Source organism: Argiope bruennichi, chromosome 2 (genome assembly GCF_947563725.1).
Source record: "Argiope bruennichi chromosome 2, qqArgBrue1.1, whole genome shotgun sequence".
NCBI classification, from domain to species: domain Eukaryota; kingdom Metazoa; phylum Arthropoda; class Arachnida; order Araneae; family Araneidae; genus Argiope; species Argiope bruennichi.
Genome location: NC_079152.1, coordinates 89008789 through 89029626, shown reverse-complemented (window position 1 = coordinate 89029626; position 20838 = coordinate 89008789). Strand labels below are relative to the sequence as shown.

The 20838-nt window shown below is 28.0% G+C and overlaps 1 protein-coding gene across 1 annotated transcript; it reads right to left on the bottom strand.

Moving 5' to 3' along the window:
• Window positions 1-1611: 1611 nt before the first annotated feature.
• Window positions 1612-20557, bottom strand: LOC129961635 (uncharacterized). Its single transcript, XM_056075157.1, has 4 exons — window positions 20413-20557; window positions 12441-12625; window positions 8854-8960; window positions 1612-2844 (listed from the first exon to the last, which is right to left on the bottom strand). Exons 1-4 carry the CDS (start codon window positions 20460-20462, stop codon window positions 2215-2217), a joined length of 972 nt encoding a protein of 323 aa, XP_055931132.1. The 5' UTR covers window positions 20463-20557; the 3' UTR covers window positions 1612-2214.
• Between the last annotated feature and the right edge of the window lie 281 nt (window positions 20558-20838).

The following is a 20838-nucleotide window of genomic DNA, read 5'->3' as shown; positions in this document are numbered from 1 at the left end:
TCTGTAGACTCATGCTTTAAAGCCGAAATATCAAACTATTTTACGACAGCGTAATATATGTATGTGAGGCTTCATCTGTATGTGATGAACGCTTCAGTAGAAAATTATCTACCCTTTTCTATTATTTTAACATTATTAAACCCAATCAGAAATTAGTTCTTCAAACTCAAGATATACTTTGTATGGTAGTCAGTAAAACATTTGACTTCGAGATTTCGGCAAATCTTTGTGTTTCAAATCTCCTGGGCCCGAAAAAAAGAAACTTTTTGTGAACGCAAAAATGTTTGGAACTACTTGGATGAAATTATTATATTTAAAGTATATGGGTTTACACCAATTCTGCAGATTTCTCTCAAATTTTGAGCAAGCTACACTCAGAAAGAGCTCGTTTGTTTGTACCAAAACACGGTAACATCAAAACACAAAAAAACTAGACAAATAAAATTTAGTACATTGTTTTAGCATGTTCAGTACAGATTCATGTTAAATCTGCTTACGAGTTGAGCGTCTATCTGTTGATACATACACATGCACATAAATGGATAACCCAAAAACGCTATGATTTAGTTGAATGAAAGTTGGTAATTGATCTTATTACTAAAATTTTAATTGTGTATCGCAGTTTGAGTTCAATTTTCTAAAAAAGCTTAAAAGTGCATATTCGGTTTTCTTTACTATAATAAAGTAATGTGCTCCTTTTTGAGTTTAAAGGGACTTAAGGTGTACGTACACACTTGGCAATTTTTTTTTTTTAATTTCAACTTTAAAAATCCGGTTTTTTCACAGTAGGTCATTAATATATGTTTAAACTCATTTCAGTGAGAAAAAACCATATTACACTGATTATTAATTAATTAATTAATATTTAATGAGCTAATTAGCCTGTTTTTTGAAACATAATATCTTAAATTCTAATTTGTACAGATACATAATTCTAGTTGGAAATGATGCCTAATATTGATCTTCATGTTGTCTGCCTCAATCAAGTTATAAAAATATATAGTTTTTTTTAAACATTTTTTTCATCAACAATGAATAGAAAAAGCGAGATTTTTTCTGTAATTTTAACTTTTAAATAGCTATAAAAAATTTATTTCTATAAATATAACTTTGATTGAGGCACAAAACATCCGCTATATCATACAGATTATTTTGATATATAAATAACTGTATTTGGTTCATTTCTTGTTGAGTTTTGATTGTTTGAATGAAGCAACATAGTGGAAAAATATCATTCTTCATAAAATGAGTTTTAAAAACACCGTAACTAGAGTTTTTAATGGAAGCATCTCAAGAAAAATAACTATAATTCGAGAAATATTTCGAATATGGACAACATCTTGATATCGTTTGAAAGCTAAAGGATCAGACAACATTATTAAGCAATAAAAAAAATATTCGATATTTTGAACGATTTTCGAAGTTTCAAGTGTGTACATACACCTTAAGAACTTGTTTAAAAGAGCTTGTGTTTAAAAGAACCTTATAATTGTGTTAAAGAAAAGAAAGAAGAAAGAGCAACATTTCTCACTGAAAAAAACTGATAATTTTATAATCATTATAAATGTGAATAACTTTGACTAAGAATAATTATATGACAAATAAGGCTTATGATTTTATAAATATAAATTTCTTAACTATGCAGTGCATATACTTTGCAATGATTGAGTTGAAATCACTACCAGTTAATCTATTAATAACCAGTTGTTTTATTAATAAGATGAAGAGATTGCAGATTGATTTCTTTGCAAACATTATTTAAAAAATTTTATTTTTATTTCGGAACTTTATCAATTTTTGGTTATATTAAATAAGTTTTATTGAATTAGTTTCTTATTTACATTACAATAAAAAGTGTTATTATCAGAAAGGAATCAATCATCAAATAAAAAGTGTGACTTAAATTTCAACATTATCCACTTTTGAATATTGGATATACCAAGATAAGATTTATGTATAGACAAGATTTTTGAGATTCAATAGTGCTTTTGTATTCCCAAGAAGAAATCTTGTCCCAAAATGAATTTCCAATTATCATATACATTACTTCTAAATAGGATTATCTTGTTAAAGAAATAATGCATAGTTTCTTCACTTAATTTCGTTTAAAGTAATAGCTATCTCAAATTCCTAAGATGCATATTAATCTTGAAACTCTATTCGATATCACTTTCAGCTTGTAAGCTCAAATTTGCCTTGTAATTATTTCAAACATCAGAAAAATGAAAAATCGATATCAAAATGTGCGAATATTTTGTTAGTATCTACCTTCAGTTTTTCTTTCTTGTACAACCTGTATATATTGTCATGAACTGGTATTTGCAATTTTTCAAGTATCATATTACCAAGTATGTTGCTACTGACTGTTACCATTGTGAATCCGTTTGCTTCTGGCATATCGGTAATGAGTCTTTTCACCATTGCTTCTGCAATAGAAGCATCATCTGCATACAATGGCCCAACACGTCCTAACCCTAGGATATTTAACTTAATGGAACCAAATCCCACACATCTTCCATCCTTCATAGCAACCAATGTTTTACTGCATTCTTTATCAGTACAGCTTGTTTCGATGGTGGATCTTCTCTCATAACCTACAAGTAAACGGTCGTAAGTAAGTACTGCTTCCATATATGATGCTTGGAAAGGTAGAATTTCAACTCCTGCGGGAAGATCATCTGATAGCACACATGGTTTCACTGGATTATATGTTTCGTATTCAAGAGACTTCCAGTCGGTTTCGATTATTTCTACACCTCTTCGCTTGAATAATCCCATCTTTGTTCTGCTGCAGTTGACTCCAATGTTGCTGTTGCCAGCATGTTCATGACATTCGTTAGTTAGCTGAAAAATAATCAGATTATATTATTTAAAGAGGTTATTAATATTTAAACGTGTTTTCTATCAGAAAACATTCACATATTTTAAAGTGCTTTCAGTTTTAATGCTAATTGGAAACCAAACATACAGAGTGGCCATAAAATAACTTTCCCTGTTTGGGAGATTCTACAGCTAAAATGAAGGAACGAAATGAAACCATATTTCATATACAGACTGTGAAAGGCATGGGAAGGTGAATTCCGCAGAGAAAAAATTAGTTCCAAAAGTTGCCGATAAGAAAAATATTGGCACTGCTGTCATATAAGAACGATAATATTTGCATATTAAGATAGATTATGCAAAATTCCTAGTTTTCGAGTGACAGCAACACATGCATTCCTTATAAAAGGGCAAGAGCAAACGACCTGTTAGTAATTAGTTCTTGACTATTGTTAGTGGTTATCTGTTGATATGTGCTTAATAAGGGCCCTAATTTACCTAAACTTGCCTTACTGACAAAACTGTTCTACATAAGACAGTGTAATGCCGTTGTCAAAACCAGAATGTCTTGAAACGAAATACAAGATGGGTGGGTTGTTATGAACATTGAAACTGACAGTTTACATGCAGCAGTGAAGAACGTTATATACCGTATGCAATATATTGTAGACAGAAAAGTTCGGAATATAGAAAATGTTGCACGGTGTCCAGGGGACCTTAATATGGATGAATAAAAGATTATTTTCTGTGAATTTCATGAATTCATTTATAATTGCATTCCCACAGTGCCAGTATTTCCTCTATACTCAATTTTTGGTACTATTGTTTTCTGCGGAATTCATCTTTTCATGCCTTTTACAGTTTGTATATGAAATGTGGCTTCATTTCGTTCATTAAATTTAGCAGCAGATGCCGCCAAACAGGGGCAGTTATTATTATTATAGAATTATACAGAATGACCATCCTGTATAATTCTATTTGTGAAAATTTGTTCTTTAATTTTAAATATCCATAGGATCTTTATTCTAATTTTGTATCTCCCTAATCACGACGTTGCTTAAATCTTTGATTAGATGTCATATTTTATTTTGACGTCCATTTTTCTTTTTGCCCATATTTGGACGGAAAAAAAATATGAGAAACTTAACTATGTCCAAACAAGTTTTATTTTCTAAGTTCAAATGCTTTTTTAACTTGAAAACAGATTAAAGTATTTCAGATTCTACAATTGGATAAGCAAGTCTTGAAGCATCATTTAGTACAAGGCATTAAGATACAACCAAATAAAAGTGGAAAATGATATAGCAATGTTAACACAGAAGTATAACTTTGAAATTTCTTTGGTGTCTGAAAAGGCTAAGAGAAATCTGCCATATAATATTGTATATTGTAGGAATAAGTAAATAAGAAACAACAGAACAATGAATGACATGCCATTAATTCCTGTACATAGGCTTAGGGCACAATGATTCAAATTCGTGGATAGAAAATGTGAGAAAAGCGAACATTTATAGCAGAGGTGGCGTTAGCTGGTGGAGCAAAGGAACAACTGTCCCCTGTCGGCAACCGCTGCCCTCCCCATATAACCATTCAACCGTATATACATAATTATGCGTATCACTATATATTGTGCAAATATTTTTTTTTGTCTGTTTATATTGCTATATGCACACAATGAATTTCAGTTAGACTACCAATAAGTGGGAATTAAATGACAGGCTAACCTTCTTGTTTTCTTTCCTCTTCCAAGCGTTTGTATTTGGCATTAATAGATAAAACAATGTATATGTAGAATGAAAGAAGAATAGGCTAAAATATTTATAGGAATAAGATTTTCATAATATGGCATATAAGAATATAGAGGAAAATCAAAAGCTTCAAAGTAAAAAAAAAAAACTCACTTTTTTATATATTCTAAAGTTATATTAGGTTTAATGTATATAGGGAAATAACTATTCTGGTAATTCACTTTATATAAAAAAAGAATTACTTTTAGCCTATCTTTAATTATATGCATACGAAATGATATCTGTTCCATATATAGTGGCCGTTTTAATCTCTGAGAGAAGTCCGGGGAAGAGTGGTTTTATAACTACTCTTTTGGTTAATGCTCAATCAACAGAAAAAAAATCAACTTCACTCTAAATATTTTAGAAGTTAGTACTTCGGTGTCATTATAGGGCAGGGCTATATTAATTTTAGGAGTGACCAGAGAAATAATGACATGGATTTAATGCAACAGCAAATTATAGCCAATAGGAAGAACTCTATATGATTTGTAGTTTAGCGAGTAATTAGAGAAGTTATCTGAATACACCAAAACATTAATTAAAAAAGATTGTTCGTTACGCCATATAATTTTTTTTGTTGTCTTATTATAATTTCTAGATTAGGCATAAAAAGAAATAAACGTTTTTTCTTTTTAACATTATTGACGTCAATAGAACGCTTATTTATGTATTCACTTGTGAACGGTGTGAGGAATTTTAGAATATGAACAAAATTATAATACAAAAAAAATTGTTGCTTCGACACCAAATTACAGAAAATATGCAGAAGTAAAGAAAAATATACAAAAATAGTCAACAAAATAGAAAACACTTGCGTTAACGAGCAAATTATCAATTCTTGTGACATTATCAATACAAAAATCAGACAATTAGAATAAAATACATTACGATACAGATGACTATTCAAAATGTAAAATTTTCTAGACATAAAAAGAAATGGTAAGTTACAGTGAATATTAAAAATACCAAAGCTGAAATTTTTCGAAACATTTGATGTGTTTTTCAAAAAAGTTTGTACAATTTGTGGAACTTGTTCCCACTATGTTACTGATTCACTTTTTGTGACAATCAGCCCATGCTGATAACAATGATTGCAGAAAACTATTAATGCGACTTTTGTGAGGGAAAATAATTTTTGGGATGATTGCAGAAAATGTAATATATTTCTATAATATAAATTTGACATCGTTAAGGCATCTGAAAAGCATTTAACTTCTTGTTATATTCATAGTAAAAGAATTTTGAAATAAAATATGTAAGTTTAATTAATGTTTAGTTAATCCAATTATTCCATTTACACAAAGTTCACTTTTTATAATTCCCAAGAGGGTAATACCAGGTCTCCCAGATTGTTTCGAAATTATCCAGGTGCCTCGGTAATCACAATACTTGCAATGTTTTTCAAAACTTCCTTTTTAAATAATATATAAAATACTTTTAATTTTTCTTTAAAAAAATCTCAATGCCTAAAAAATTGTAAAACCAATAGTTAACCCTTATCGTGGCAAGATTGCTTTTTTGAAGAAAAGAAAAAAATTGTATATAGGTATATATAAAAATGTGTAAGAACAAACATTTAGGCATGTGTATTTTAAAATAAACATACATACTTAGGGGTGCAAACATAAAAATAAAATAAAACTTATAATGTATAATAGTATATTTTTATAAAGTTGTATGTATGGTATACTACACAAAATGAACATAAGGGTTAAATCTTAAAGCTTATATTTTAGTTAATACAGATTTACATTTATTTAATACTGATGCCTTAATATCACTTACATTATCTTAGCCTATCAAATACTTGCTCATGCCCCAAACTACATAACTAATGATGTAATAAGTACAAGAAATATATTAAAGCAGATTATATCAACTATGCAGGATCTGCAAGTTACAAACATACAGGCTTTGATATACAAGTTTTATAATATACTCTTCATTATGTAACACATGATTTTTTTATTTATGCGTAATATGATTCGATTAATTGCGATTGTTATTTTGGTTTATTTTCTTATATATGCTTTCTTTAATATACATCATTATTTTCTGATAACTGCTGTTACTCCATGTAAGCCTTCACGAATTAAAGCATCAGACGCCTTATGATTTCTGTTAGGAACTGATAAATATTTCCAATTGGAGTTTTAAAGTTCAACGGAAGACCGTCTGTCGGGTACAATTAGCAATAAAAAAAGGAACTGATATTTAGTTTTTTTTTTTTCCTCCTGTCTCAATTATCCTTGCTTTGTTTGCTCACAGAAGCTTTAAAAAATGTCAAATATCTGTCATGCTATTTTTTAAGTTCTGAAACTTTCAGGAAGTATTACGCCTATATTTGATTATTCTTCTTATATTTTGATTTATAATGATTGAGGATGTTTTGATACTCTCTGTAAAAACAGGTAGAATTATGCCTGTGTCATGTTATTTAAATCTTTAAACTGAAATAAATGTGTAACAATTCACCAGTTATGAAGGGCCCGAAGAAAACTCATCATAATTGCTTATTCTGTGAATAACAAGGGCGAATATGTATCTGTATGTTTGTGATGTGTGTGTTTAATGTGTGTGTTGAGCTTTTTGCCTAGATCCACCAAACGCCTTGAAGTATTTTTAAAATGATTAATTAAAATTTTAGTTAATCAAAAATTTAGAGAGATCTTGGCATTTCACTTTTGCATCAAATTTTAAATCGCGTAATTTTCTTTCTTGGTTGATAGAAGAGAGGAAAAAAATTATTATCTGCCCACTTCAGATGAAGAATATGAAAGTGAAAATATAATACCACAAAATAAACATGTGAAATTTAAATAAAAGCCTGGCTGGCTATTAATTTTCACGTCATGGTATTTTACTTCATTAGGAAAATTCATGAACACATTAAGCAGAACAAATGTAAGGTTATTAAAATAACAATGCTCACACAATTAACACAATTTAACAATGCTTATCACAATTTAAGCTTATAATCTTTTTGAAAATATCATACACATCAAGTTATGTGCAAGAAATTTAATTTAATATAACTGGAAACAATATTTGCAGCAAACGAACTAATTTCTTAAAGCTGGTATATAATAAAAGTAGATTTGCTTCATGTGTATGAGAAAAATGAAATTTTTTGAAGAACAATTTTATTAATCATTACAGAATTAGAAGCAATTTTTTATCAATGCATGAGCATAAAAACGTAGAAATACGAAGTTCGATAAGAAATATTCTTAGAAAATTACGGATTTTATCGATTTTAAAATGTCTTTAATTTTTTATTTATAATTTTATAATTTTTTCTTATAATATTCATAGCCGTTTAATTTTTTATAATAATGTTTCTGATGCCTCTTGCTTCTGCAATTTTTTTTCGGTCAAGCTTTTAAAAAAAATTGCTTCCTACATTTTAGTACACTAATGAGGACGTTTTTATGCAATCTCTTTTTTTGTGTTTGGTTTTGCTGATGATCTTTTAGACATATTTTATAATTCATCATTATAAAATTAATCTTTCTTTAAATAAAAACCATTATTAAAAACCATTTTTTCTTTAAATTACTATCAATTAGTGTCATTATTGTTAAATCAAAACATAATTAAAATAAATGGATTCCTTCACAATTAAGTTCTGAAAATTTGAAAATATTGCTTCGTCATTGGGAACACTTTCAAAACACTTACAAACTATACAAATTTTCAGTATTCTAAAACATTAAAAGATTATGGTAAAGTTGATCATAAAATTCTATCTTAACAAATATGAAACAAGTCGAAAGAAATGAAAGCGTTTAATAACAAGTCTGTCATTATAAATAATGTTTTATGTCTATTTATTTTTGAGCTGACGAAACTCTGACGCAAAAATACAGAATAAAATCCCCCCCCCTTTTTTTTGCGAATACACTTACATATTTTTTTATTTGAATAATAGGGTTTTCGTTATATAAATATCATAACATTTAACAACTGAATAACAGGATAATCTTTATATCAAATTTCAGTCAATATTTCCAAGTTTACATAAATCAAATAATTAGACATTACCGAATTTTAGAGAATTATCTATTTATTTTTATGACTGAAGATAACTCTGATAATGAATAAAAAGTTCAAAAATTACATTTTTAAGGTAATGCCGTAATTTCCCAGATATATGATGCACTATTATGGCTTCTTTATTGGTACCAAGAGAAGAAATATGGTAATAAAAGCAAGGTGAATAAATATAATTTGAAGTAAATACCTTTCGCCCCACATCTGCGTCTCTACTTTTTTCTTGTACAATAAACATGCCTCCAAAATATAAGTTCTCGCTATTCTTGACTGTAGAACATACGCCTACCACCTTTCCTGCAATGTAAGTGCATAAGTTTTATAAAGAGCATTATCTTCGAAAACTAAATATATATATATATATATATATGCATATTAATTAACTGTCTAAAAGCAATATTGCCAGGATAAATCAACCACTTGGCGATTTCAATGTTTGTTCAAAGTTTTATCAAAAAAGAATTATATTATCTTGAAGACAAAGCAATAAAGATATTTTAGAAAACTTAATCTCAAAATGCAAGACTGATTATTTTTTTACACAAATATATAAGTTTATGATTGGCTGCATATAATTCAGAAAAATTATGAAAGTAATTTTTTAAAGTAAAGTAAAATAATTTTTTTAAAGCTTTTCGTGAAATTAGACAAAATCTTGCGAATGATTTCATTAGGAAATAAACAATGTTCCAGTGATAAAAATCACATTATAACAATTCCACAATAAAAATAATAGTTTCCTTATACTACTATATATTTTTATAAAGTAAAAAACAATTTTATAACATTTTTATTGGTAGAAATTAACAGCTATTCATACAGCAGCCATTTTAATATTTTTCCAAATTTCCAATTTAAACCTAATTTTAATACCGATAGTGCCATCTATCGGTCCTTTCTACAATTTATTTAATCAAAAAACATAGAAGAAAAGATTTATCAACACTCATTGTTACCCTTTGGAATAGTCATGTGATACTTAATATGTAAATAAAAACATATAGCCAAATGGCGACATTATGCTCTGCAATGTTAATTAATATGACAATTTCTCGCCAATTTACTAGTCATTCTTATTTTGATTTCTTCAGTTAGCATTTATAAAAGGTAATTATTGAATCGATAGCAATAATGTATAATTTACTATAAAATACAAATGGAATCTTTAATGTTCTTTAATAATATGTGAAGATTTTTTAATTGATGTTTCCAACAATAATTTAAAAAAAAATAATGTAATTGTAGAGGAACAAGCTCATTAACAGCTATAGCATATGTTTGCTGTTATATTCTAATAATTCAAGTATTTTGTTTTTAAATATTTAGTCTGTATTATCTTATCATAGACTTTGCATATTTGATCAAAAAAGTTTCAGAACTTTAATCTATAATAGCATTTAGGAATATTTTTCCAATTCATTTCTTTCACATTCTATATTTTCCAAACATATATAAACAATTTTTCTCCATAAGAATAAAGTAACTCATAGGGTAAGTAAGTGGCTTAGGTGAGAAACACAACTTTGCATTCAGAATAGTTATTAAAAACATTAAAAAAATTTGTATTAGAAGCAGTCCCAAATTGGGTGGAATCAAAAATCAAGTTATGCAATATAACTGAACTGCATTTAGGAACTGTGTTCAACGCCACATGAATCACATATGATTCACTCCCATTTTGTAATTAGATTACCCGTTCTGTCTGATTAGATTTTTCACTCTTGCCTTTCACGGTTAGGAGGTAATAAATATGAAAATTTCAAAAACATGTGCGTCGTGATAATAACAAAGTTATGATGTTTCATTATTTTTTTCTCCTTTTTGTTTAAATGAAATAAAACTAAGTAAAAAATATAATCAAATGACTTTGACTAGTGTATTACTTACGGAAATTTTTTTTTGAGAAATTTAAAATTGTAAATTAATATCCAAAATATTTTTCTTTTTTCATTTGGGTAGATAGTGCAACTAATTTGATATTTTTGGTGGTTGAGATGATTAAAGTCAACCATCATAAACACCAAAGGCCATAATATCCTGAGATAGATAAAATTAAAAATTATCTTGAAAAATTTAATTATTTAAGGTGACAAATCTGGATAAGATTTTATAAATGTAATGTATAATATTTCATGATAAATCATTTAGATATTGTACATTAAATATCTAATAAAATGCCCTGTTGTTAGGATAATATATTATTTGGATTTTGAATTTACCTATGAATGCAAGAGTTTTTAAATTTTAAAACAAAATAGATGAGATTGGCATGGGAAGCTCCCGTATAACAACAAAACAAAAACACACACAAAAAAATGCTGCTTTGATTTTGATTTTTGTTCTACTGAAATTGAAAAAAAACTTTTATATTCTGAATTCAGTTAAAAAAAAATCTTCTTTCTGTTCTAAAATCTATATTAAATTTGTGTTTTAATCATTTATTCAATATTAATATGAAACATAAGATATATACCATATTTGATATAACCACATAAATAAAAAAAATATAAAATATATATCAAATTTGATATATATGTATATACTAGGTGTCTCAAAAACCTTGACCTTGGCTTTTATTCCTTAAATATTTATCACAAACATATACAGTAAATTACAAAATTGCGTAAAAAAAGGTGCAAAATGTTATGTAATCGATTAAAATTTTCAGGGGATTTAACTTTAAAACGAATGCGAACTCATATCCAGTATCGAAAAGTGGTTTAAGTCAGCATTTATGTAGTTTCATATCTTTGAGACTTTTTTGCGATAAAGTGCTGAAATTTTGTACATGACCTTATTAGAGAATGGAGCACATTTTACTCACTAGGAATTTTTTTGTACGGGGTCGTTTAACAATTTATATTTTGTATATTTTGAAGTTTAATCCCCTAAAAAATTTCATCGATTTCATAACATTTTACACCTTTTTTCAAGCAACTTTGTAATTTTCAGTATATGTCTATGATCAATATTTAAGGAATAAAAGTCGCGGTCAAGGTTTTTGAGACACCTTGTATATATATTTAAAATTAACAAATTACATAAGCACATAAAATAAATTATATACAAAAAAAGATTCATTTAATAGTTCTCAATCATTCAAAATCTTATTCAATCTTATTATATTTATATTGAATATTGAACTCAAGCAGACAAATTAAAAATTAAATACAAGATAATCATACGGATGTCGGAAAAACATTATAAGGTTTCATGTATCTAATATTTTTGTTATTCAATTATTTTTTTTATTAAATTTTATTTAATGTGAAATTTAGTTGCTTTTTCAGAAACTCTATTAACTCATGATTCCATTAAAGAAAATAAGTCGTTCTCGTTGGTAAGACGTCTTGCTCATCTGAAAACTAGAGCTGCTGCCAGCAATTGTCTCAGAACCGAGAAACGACTTATTAAGCAATTCTTTCCGTTTACAAGTAGAAAAGAAAATGAAGTGAAAAACTTTTTTTGATAATTTAGTGAAGCAGCTAATCTGCAAAAGAAATATAAGGTAATATTTCTTAAGAAAAATATGGATCATTAAATTTCGATATATGAAAATATTTAAGATTTTTTTCAAAGTTTACTCCTTTTTCATACATACTTAAATATAGTCTTTATAAATTATATAATAATTTTATGATCGGAGGCCTGAATGACAAGGAGTTTTCTAATTCGAATATAAAACTACGTTAGATTATAAGAAATGTATCATTCAGACTTTGCGCTGATACGAAATATACGTTAGATAATTAAAAGTGATTGCAAAATTTTACAAACCAACTTGATTCACAGCTACTTTGATTCCATCAGGATCGAGCTGAGACCAAAATTTTAAGCTTGAGACTGGAAATTGAAAGAAATTTTCACGTGCTAGTTCTGCTAATTCTGGAATGTCTTTACTTCTAACCGATCTAACAGTATATGAAGAATTCTGCAATTTTTTTGAGTCAACATTCTTTTGTCTGTAAAATAAGAAAGGAATATTCATCAAATGTATGTTTCGGCTCTAGAACATAAAAGATGTTATGTGAAAATGATATTTTAGACAGTTTTTATCTAAACATCTTTGCAAAATTAAGAACCATATAACTTATTAATAAATTTTAGCAATTTTACTCATAAATGGCATGGCAGTTTGTTAAAAATGAATAAAATGTGCAACACCGTAAAATTATAAGATACCAAGTCTCTTAAAATATATCAATGGCACAACGTGGCATATATTCCTTAATAATAATGTAAAATGAAATATTCTTAAATTATTCAGAAATTTTAAGAAAATAAATATTTTATTACCTTTGAGAAATTATCAATAGTCGGTTATTATACAAAATTGATATGAAAATCACTGGAAGCGAATGAATATATATATTTTTTTTCCTTGAAATGATGTATTTTATTTTTTTTATGGCAAACAATTCATTACAGATATTTATTTCATAAAGTTTCTTTTCATTCTTAATATATTAAAGTATATGAAACAATTGATGTCCGTGATAGCTTATGAAAAATTTCTTATATTTTACCTGTTGTTTTTCAGTAGTTTTTAGAATATAATAAATATGTCCAAGTCTTGATCACTTCTTTATTTCTCTATAATATTTTATATCTCTACCCTTTTTTTTATTTCTTTATTTACATCTTACATTTTATTGGCTTCCACGATGCAGTTTTGTTTTATAAGTATTTCTTACACGATATCTTGGGTTATTATCATCGATTTTTTTTGAATTACCATCAGTCAAGACGGTACACAAAAGGCTGCATTAGGAAAAGTCTATATATTGGTCAACCTGCTTTTCTTCCGGTTCAGGAGTATGTGTGTGTGAATGGTGGTTTAAACTGAACATGTAAATCGTGTTAACAGAACTAAAAAAACAGGTAAGATCCTTTCTATTAGCTAAGGAGTCCCATATGGAGAGAATTTTACATATGAATAGAAGAAAAATTATAGTTTCTGTCTAACATTTGGAAAAGAACATATCTGCAACAAATAGTGTTTCTGTACATGGAAGAATATCATTAGATGGTTGCACAAACTTAAAATCTTGCCATAGAAAAATCTCAATGTTCAAAGGTAGTAAGATGGCATTATGGATTATATTGATTAATCGTGCACTGAAGCAAAAGACTATGCTTTTATTTTATGAACAGATACGAGTAACACCTGCCTTCCCACTACTTACTTCATTCACTGATTTGATTTAGTTATATTAACGTCCCATTTTTAAAGCAACACTAGAGCTATTTTAGGATGGACCTCGTAATTTTGAATCACGGTCAAGTGACGAGGACGAGTGTGTTTTGGCGCTCTACAAGCTAAACCGTTGACCTAGAGCTACTAAACACATATACAATTAGAACGGTGTTAATTTGTACCTCGGAGCAAGTTCTATGAAATTTTTATTAATTTATAATTTAAATTTTGCATTTTCGAGATAACTTATGGATTATTATGCAGCACCAATCAATGTCTGAATTATGTTAAAACTTATAGAGTGTCTGTTCACTGATGGCAATTTTTTGCCAGTGAATTTTTATTCTATTTTTAATTAATTTTCAAAATCTGTTTCAAAGATATATTCTAAAGCATCTTTCGTATGGAATAATAATAAATTTTAATCTGTACGAGCAGATTACGCGTACTGAAATATAAATTAACTTTTATAAACATGCTATCGCCACATTAGCGAAATCACAAATTAAAGCAATAAGTTGTTATTGAACTTAAACTAAAAATATATATAATTTTCAGCGAATGTCTGCATGAAATGAAAAAATCACGTAACTTGCCGTTTCCTTCTAAAATGAAGGCAAAAAAGTATTCTTTAATAAACTATCTATATTATTAATTCAATAATTATGTAATACTTAAGCTAAACATTTTTCGTAATGACATTTAACCTTCGTCGTGGGACAGCATTTAACCTGCCTTTTTAATTTTTTTTTAATAAGACTATTGTTGTTATTCCTCGATAAAAAGTATTTAATATATATCGAAAAATTCAATGTTTTTAAAAATTCAGAATTACTTAAAATTATTTGGAATTGCTTAAAACTAATTTTAAATTGATGCATTTTCAGACCATGATTTTTTTAAAATTTTTAATGAAAGAGAGTGTGTTTTTTTAAAAAAAATTGCTACATAAAAAATCTATGAAATCCAAGAAATATATTTAAAATAAATTCATTCTCCAAAAACGCCATTTTCTTAATATATACTGAATTTTTTAAAAAAAGTGAGATGAAACTGTCCCACTATCCCTCAAAATTTTTTCGACCACGAGAGAGCAGCGCGTAAATTTATGTTGCACGTAAATTCAGTTGGTTTTAATTGCATTCTTGACTAACCTTTGTGTTTTTTTTTGCTGTAAATTTCCATTAACTAGTAATATAAAATGATGGCTTGTGCATTGATTTATATAAACATATATTTCATAGCAGAATAAAATAAAAGTTTTTCACTAAAATTTGTTTTTCTCAAAAATGCAGACACATTTGTAAAAAAAAAAAAAAATTCTGAAATCTAAATATGCTTAAACGGAATTGCTTCAGTATATGTATTCATAACTTTTCCAACTTCCCAGCTTCTACAAAACTGTGCTGCTAGTTTTTCATTCTTTTCTTTTTTAATATTCTTCGTTTTCTCAAAATATCCAAATGTTATTTTTCAGTTAATCATTTCTTTTTGCCTTCGAAAACTTACCCGGTCTTTTCTTATGCATACACTATAGAGCATGAGTAAGTTACTGACTGCGTTGCCGAGAAAATCCATATTACTCTTTTTTGTAGATCATTTACAACGTGTTATTTCAAGGAATACTTTCCACTGACCTCAGTGTCCACTAACGAGCTTTTGAATTTGGTTTCTTTGTTAGAACTCAATAATTACAAACAATTGTACTGACAACGGAAAGTCTATGGAGAATGATATCCTATCCTGAGAAGGGCCCAATCTACTAAGGTGGGAAATCATGGGTAAGTCCCTTCTTGCCGCCCTAGATAGAGTTTTGTTTTTCTTGCAAAGAACCTCAATGTTTCTGGTTATTACGTTTTTAGTAAAGAAACCCAGTGGTTTCCATGTACTTAAAGTTTTTAAGTAAAACCTCGAAAGTATCTCCTCAAACGTGATTTAGTTAAGCATACTTTTCTCAAGAGGAACATTTTGCACAATAAATCTCAGCCACCTTAAGTTGTGCAAAGAAGTCAGGTGTTCTGTTGGCTGACGCCTTCAGGTCCCCGTTAATTACTGTGGACAACGGGTGAACAACATTTTCTGAAGTTGTCAAAGAAGATGACATGCACCAAGGTACTACGAAACAAGATTTCAGATTTGAAATTTGATTGTGGGAACAACCTTTCTTACTATCGCTGCTACATTTGTATTTCAAGTAACTGATGAAAATGGGCAGGAATAAGTAAAGATTGCAATACCGGACCAAAATTTCAATGCCGGAACTCGGTATTTTTTAAATCTTAATACCGGGATACCGGTTTTAATACCGGTATTAGAAATTTTGGAAAAAGAAAGAAAACACGGGTGTTTCTTTATTTTTTATTTGCCAGTTTAATTAGGGAGTGTAAATATCACAAAAAATAATTTGTAACTTATAAATTATAACAGTATTTAATCTCAAAAAGGTAAAAAAAAATCTTATTTATTTAAATCGCAAAAAAGTGTAAATATCACTATTCAGTTTGTGGTACTATTACAAATTTTTGAAATGTGATCTAAAAAAACATAATGCATCCATTGTACTGTCATTAAGCCTGAAAAGTAATTTTGTGTAAAAATTTCCATCTGTCGAAAACGCTCTTTCGGCATCTACGCTAGTGGGTGGTACTGTTAGCAATGCGCGATATACTTTTTCCAAGTATTTACCTCTAAATCCCTCATCTTCAAAGAAATCGATTTCTCGTCGGATGGTTTTGGATATAGCTGATTTCTGTATTGTATTTTGGTTCGTTGAATTTTTTTTATTTATCTTTAATTCTAATTTTTGTTCAAGAGAATTTCTTTTCACTATAGATAGTAGTGACATCATAATCTTCGATAATTGAACCGAATTCTGAATGTGAATAGGTTTGTGGAAAAATTTTTTTAAAGAAACTCTACTCTAATTTAATCAGATTTGAATTGGTTATTTTCTTTTCTTCTATTCATTTTCATTTTTAAAATCATTAGAATTATGTAATTAGCCTTTCTTCTGTGTGATTTTTCAATGTAATATATAATTCTTCAGATACTAATGTGTGCTGTTCTTTCAGTGACTGCAACATGAAATGTATTGTTGCATTAGCTGTTAATAAATTAGAATCTCTCCGACATAATGCCTCAATAGTCAGTTTTATTGGAAGTAGAGCTGATATAGTTCTGGATATTAAGTCGAATTCACTATCTGAAAAATTAATTTACAGGTTTAAGTCGATTATTGCTTTTTGGATTGGATTTCTCAGTTTCAAAAATCGTTCCATCATTAGGAGTAAACTCTTCCAACGTGTTTTAGAATCTAATATTAACATATATTCTGTTTTATGTTCAATTAGTATATATTTTAGTAATATATCCTTTTTATAGGGGAACGTTTAAATATTTTTACAATTTTTCGAACTTTATAAATTTTAGGAAGCAATTCTTGATAGGTTAATATTTCATCCTCATTAGCAATATCTTCTTCCACAATTACATTGTCATTATCTTCATTGTCAATATCACTCTCACTCTTACTCTTTTCAAAGTTGCAACCCGAAGTTTCTATATCCACAGTATTTGGATTCTTCTATTCTTTATATTTTTTTGTATAATACATCTATTACTCCTAATTGAATTCCATGTGCATAGCACAACTGCTTATTTGCACCAATCAACATTCATAATTGTTGCTCCATCAGTCGTTATGGATACAATATTTTCTTTCAGGGATAATCCATGTTTCGCTAATTTAGAATTAAGCAATTAATTAAGCCATTAATTAGCTAATTAATTTCGCCCGTTAGGGAGACATAAAAACAAAAATGTATTCTATATTGCTATGTTCGCGATACCTGAATATATAGTGGATGCAATTTTAAATATTTCTAGTAAATACCGAAAAACTGGTATTTAAACTTGTGAATACCGGTATTACAAAATTGTACAAATGGCTCAAAATACCGGTATTCGGTATCCCGGTATACCGGTATTGCAATCCCTAGGAATAAGGTTTCATGCTCCCAGTGTAAACGAGAAGTAACAAACGATGTAACGAAATGGATTTCAGGGTATTTAAAATCTCTTGAGTATATATTCCCCACCTCTTTGTGAGAAAATTAAAATCAGGAAAATAAAGGATAATATTCAAGGATGAAATATTTCATTGCCAGGATATACAATTTCACTTGTATGTTCTTTTAGGGTGAGATTTTTTTTTTTATCAAGAGCCCCTTAGAGGGATACACAGTGTATCAGCTTTAATCGAGCTCCAATAGTTAATAACATTATATTAAGTATATACATCAAATAACGAAAATAGTCTAAATAATATAAAAAATTATATTTTATGTAGCTCAAGCCAATAAATATACTGATGAATTATGGATTTTCTATTTTTATAAAGATTATAGGATATTTTATACAAAATACTTGAGACACTAGATTAAAAAGTAAGGGACATGATGCTACTTAAACTAAATGAGTTATATGTATTTGAATATCATTATTTTATAAAATTCCGAGATTATAGACTACAACATTGCCTATAATCACCAATTATCATTATCTCAAAGAAGTTGCACCAGTGAATGCACGCAGTTCCTAAGGCTGATTGCCCTAAAATAATGAAACCATTCATTGTCTTAAAACAATGATATTGAGAGCCTCATAACTCGGTCAGAATACGTCGCAGGAGACTGAAATATTTTTTTTAAATTTATGAGTTGAGGTGTTCTAAATGATTCATAGATTTGAAGGACCGTATAAAATGTATACTTCTTAATACTCTTATACTTACAGAAATATATTTATGGAATAAAAGGGCATTAAAATTTTATTATTTACGTCATAAAGATCCTTTTAAATCGAAATTGAAAACTGGATTTTACTTGAATCAGAGAAATATTTATTGAATAACCCTTTGAGATATCATATGAATTATAAAAATAAATATTCTGCTGAACACATAGAATGTCAAAGCTGAAAGATTCTGTTTTTTTATACTTTTTTAAAAAAAAAAAAAAACGTGTTTGGCTTCAGTAAAACCGTTTCTTTATTTGTTGAAATTTAATCACTTCTGCTTAGATTTAAAATTCGAATTTTTGGGGACATGAGAGAAAATAAAAGACAAAACAGTAAGGCCATACATAGAACATACAAAATAGCGTAAGGTTTCTAACCGAGTAGGAGTTATATATCTATAAAAATCTGAGGCTTAAAAACACTTGCCTAATACCAAATAGCTAATTGCATCAAATATTTAATTAGAAAATTTTAGCAACCATTTATATTAAACAGTGGTTGGTAACTAGTAAAATAACAGAGAAATGTAAGAAAATTTATTTGAAATATTATAATTTGATTACTAAAATAATAAATTATATACTAAATGACTGCAAGTCTGTAAAGTTGAAAGATTAAGAATTCCAATCAATTCTCGATTTGAATTAAAATGCTTATTTTTAATAGGAGCTACTTGATATTTTCAACTGACTATTGATCTTTTTTTGCAATATATCTATTTTTGCTAGTTTTTAATGCAAAATTAAGCATATGTCAGCTATGATTAATTGTATAAGAAGTTTTTTAAACTCATGTTTTGTATTAAATGTAAATTAAAAAGATACATTCGGTTAATTCTCGAAATTAGAAAAGAAAATTTTTTGTTGAAAATAGATAACTTAATAAAACACTAAAACCGACGAGCTTAATCTGGAAAAGTTTTAAATACATCAAGACCTTTTCAAAAACCTGATAACCATTTCATTTTTTGAAAATTACCAATGGCTGAAACAACATATAATATTTTCTTACCTTATTAAAAACGTATAAATAAGGTTTCATGATCATACATATTATTGTATTCCTCCGACTGCATCAACAGGAATATGAGTGATGAAGACTTTTTGGAAGGATATTTTATGACTAATAAAAAATAGTTCCATCTTGTAAAGAAAAGAAGATGAAATTTTGTCTAGTATTTTATAATTTTACCTGCTTTTCCCAACGCTCAATATTAAAATGTATTGGCTATTGGCTGCTAATATATATTGCCAATTAAATGTTACGATCAAATCTGTTAAAAATTATTTTTTCACTTCAAAAAAAGAAACAAGTAAACAAGACAATGTCTTTTACTTGATTAAAGAGAATAATAATAAGGCTGTAGAATTTCGTTATTACAATTTGTTGTTCATTCGTTTAAATAATTTTAATTCATCGTTCTCTTTCAATGTTTTAATAACAACTTCCAGTGATTAAAATTTCCTGTTTTACTAAACCAAGATCATAATCAAGTAAAACGACATAAAATAATATTTAAATAAAATAAAATTTTACAGAATATATGTAAATGTTATTTTCCAAAAAAATATGAACCACTCAAAAATAATACAATAGTTTAAACATTCAGTAACAAACAGCTTCTTCGCCTTTGTAAAGCGTTATTTGTCAATTTTGCCAAATCATTTTCATGTTGAAGTTTATAATTCTACAAGAAAAGATTATAAAGAGTTGATTAATTTATTACTTACCTTAATTATTAAAACTCTTACTTACCGAGCCACGGATGAAAAACAGCGAGAAATTTCTCTTATTGCGCGGTACATTCTTTCAATCTACTAGGCGAAGATGAAGGAAAAAATAGAAATCTGTTACGTAATAGAGAGAATTCATAGCGTACATAAAAGTGTGCGCTATTTATTTAAGCTGAAATCACCTGATCTTAGCCTTTAATAATAAAATCAATATCAATTAAGATCAATGCCGTGTTGAAGTGCTCTGAAACTATAAAACTCAAATATCAAGTCATCGAACGACTGCTTTATAATTTATGATTGGCGTAAGAATTTGTATTGTTTCTTTTAGCACGATTTATTCTTTTTTGTATTTTTCCTTCAGTTTAAAGGTATTTGGAAGTCTAGACTCCATGAAGTAAGAAAGGTTAAGGTTTAAAACATTGTTTCCTGTTTCCATTAGAATCAC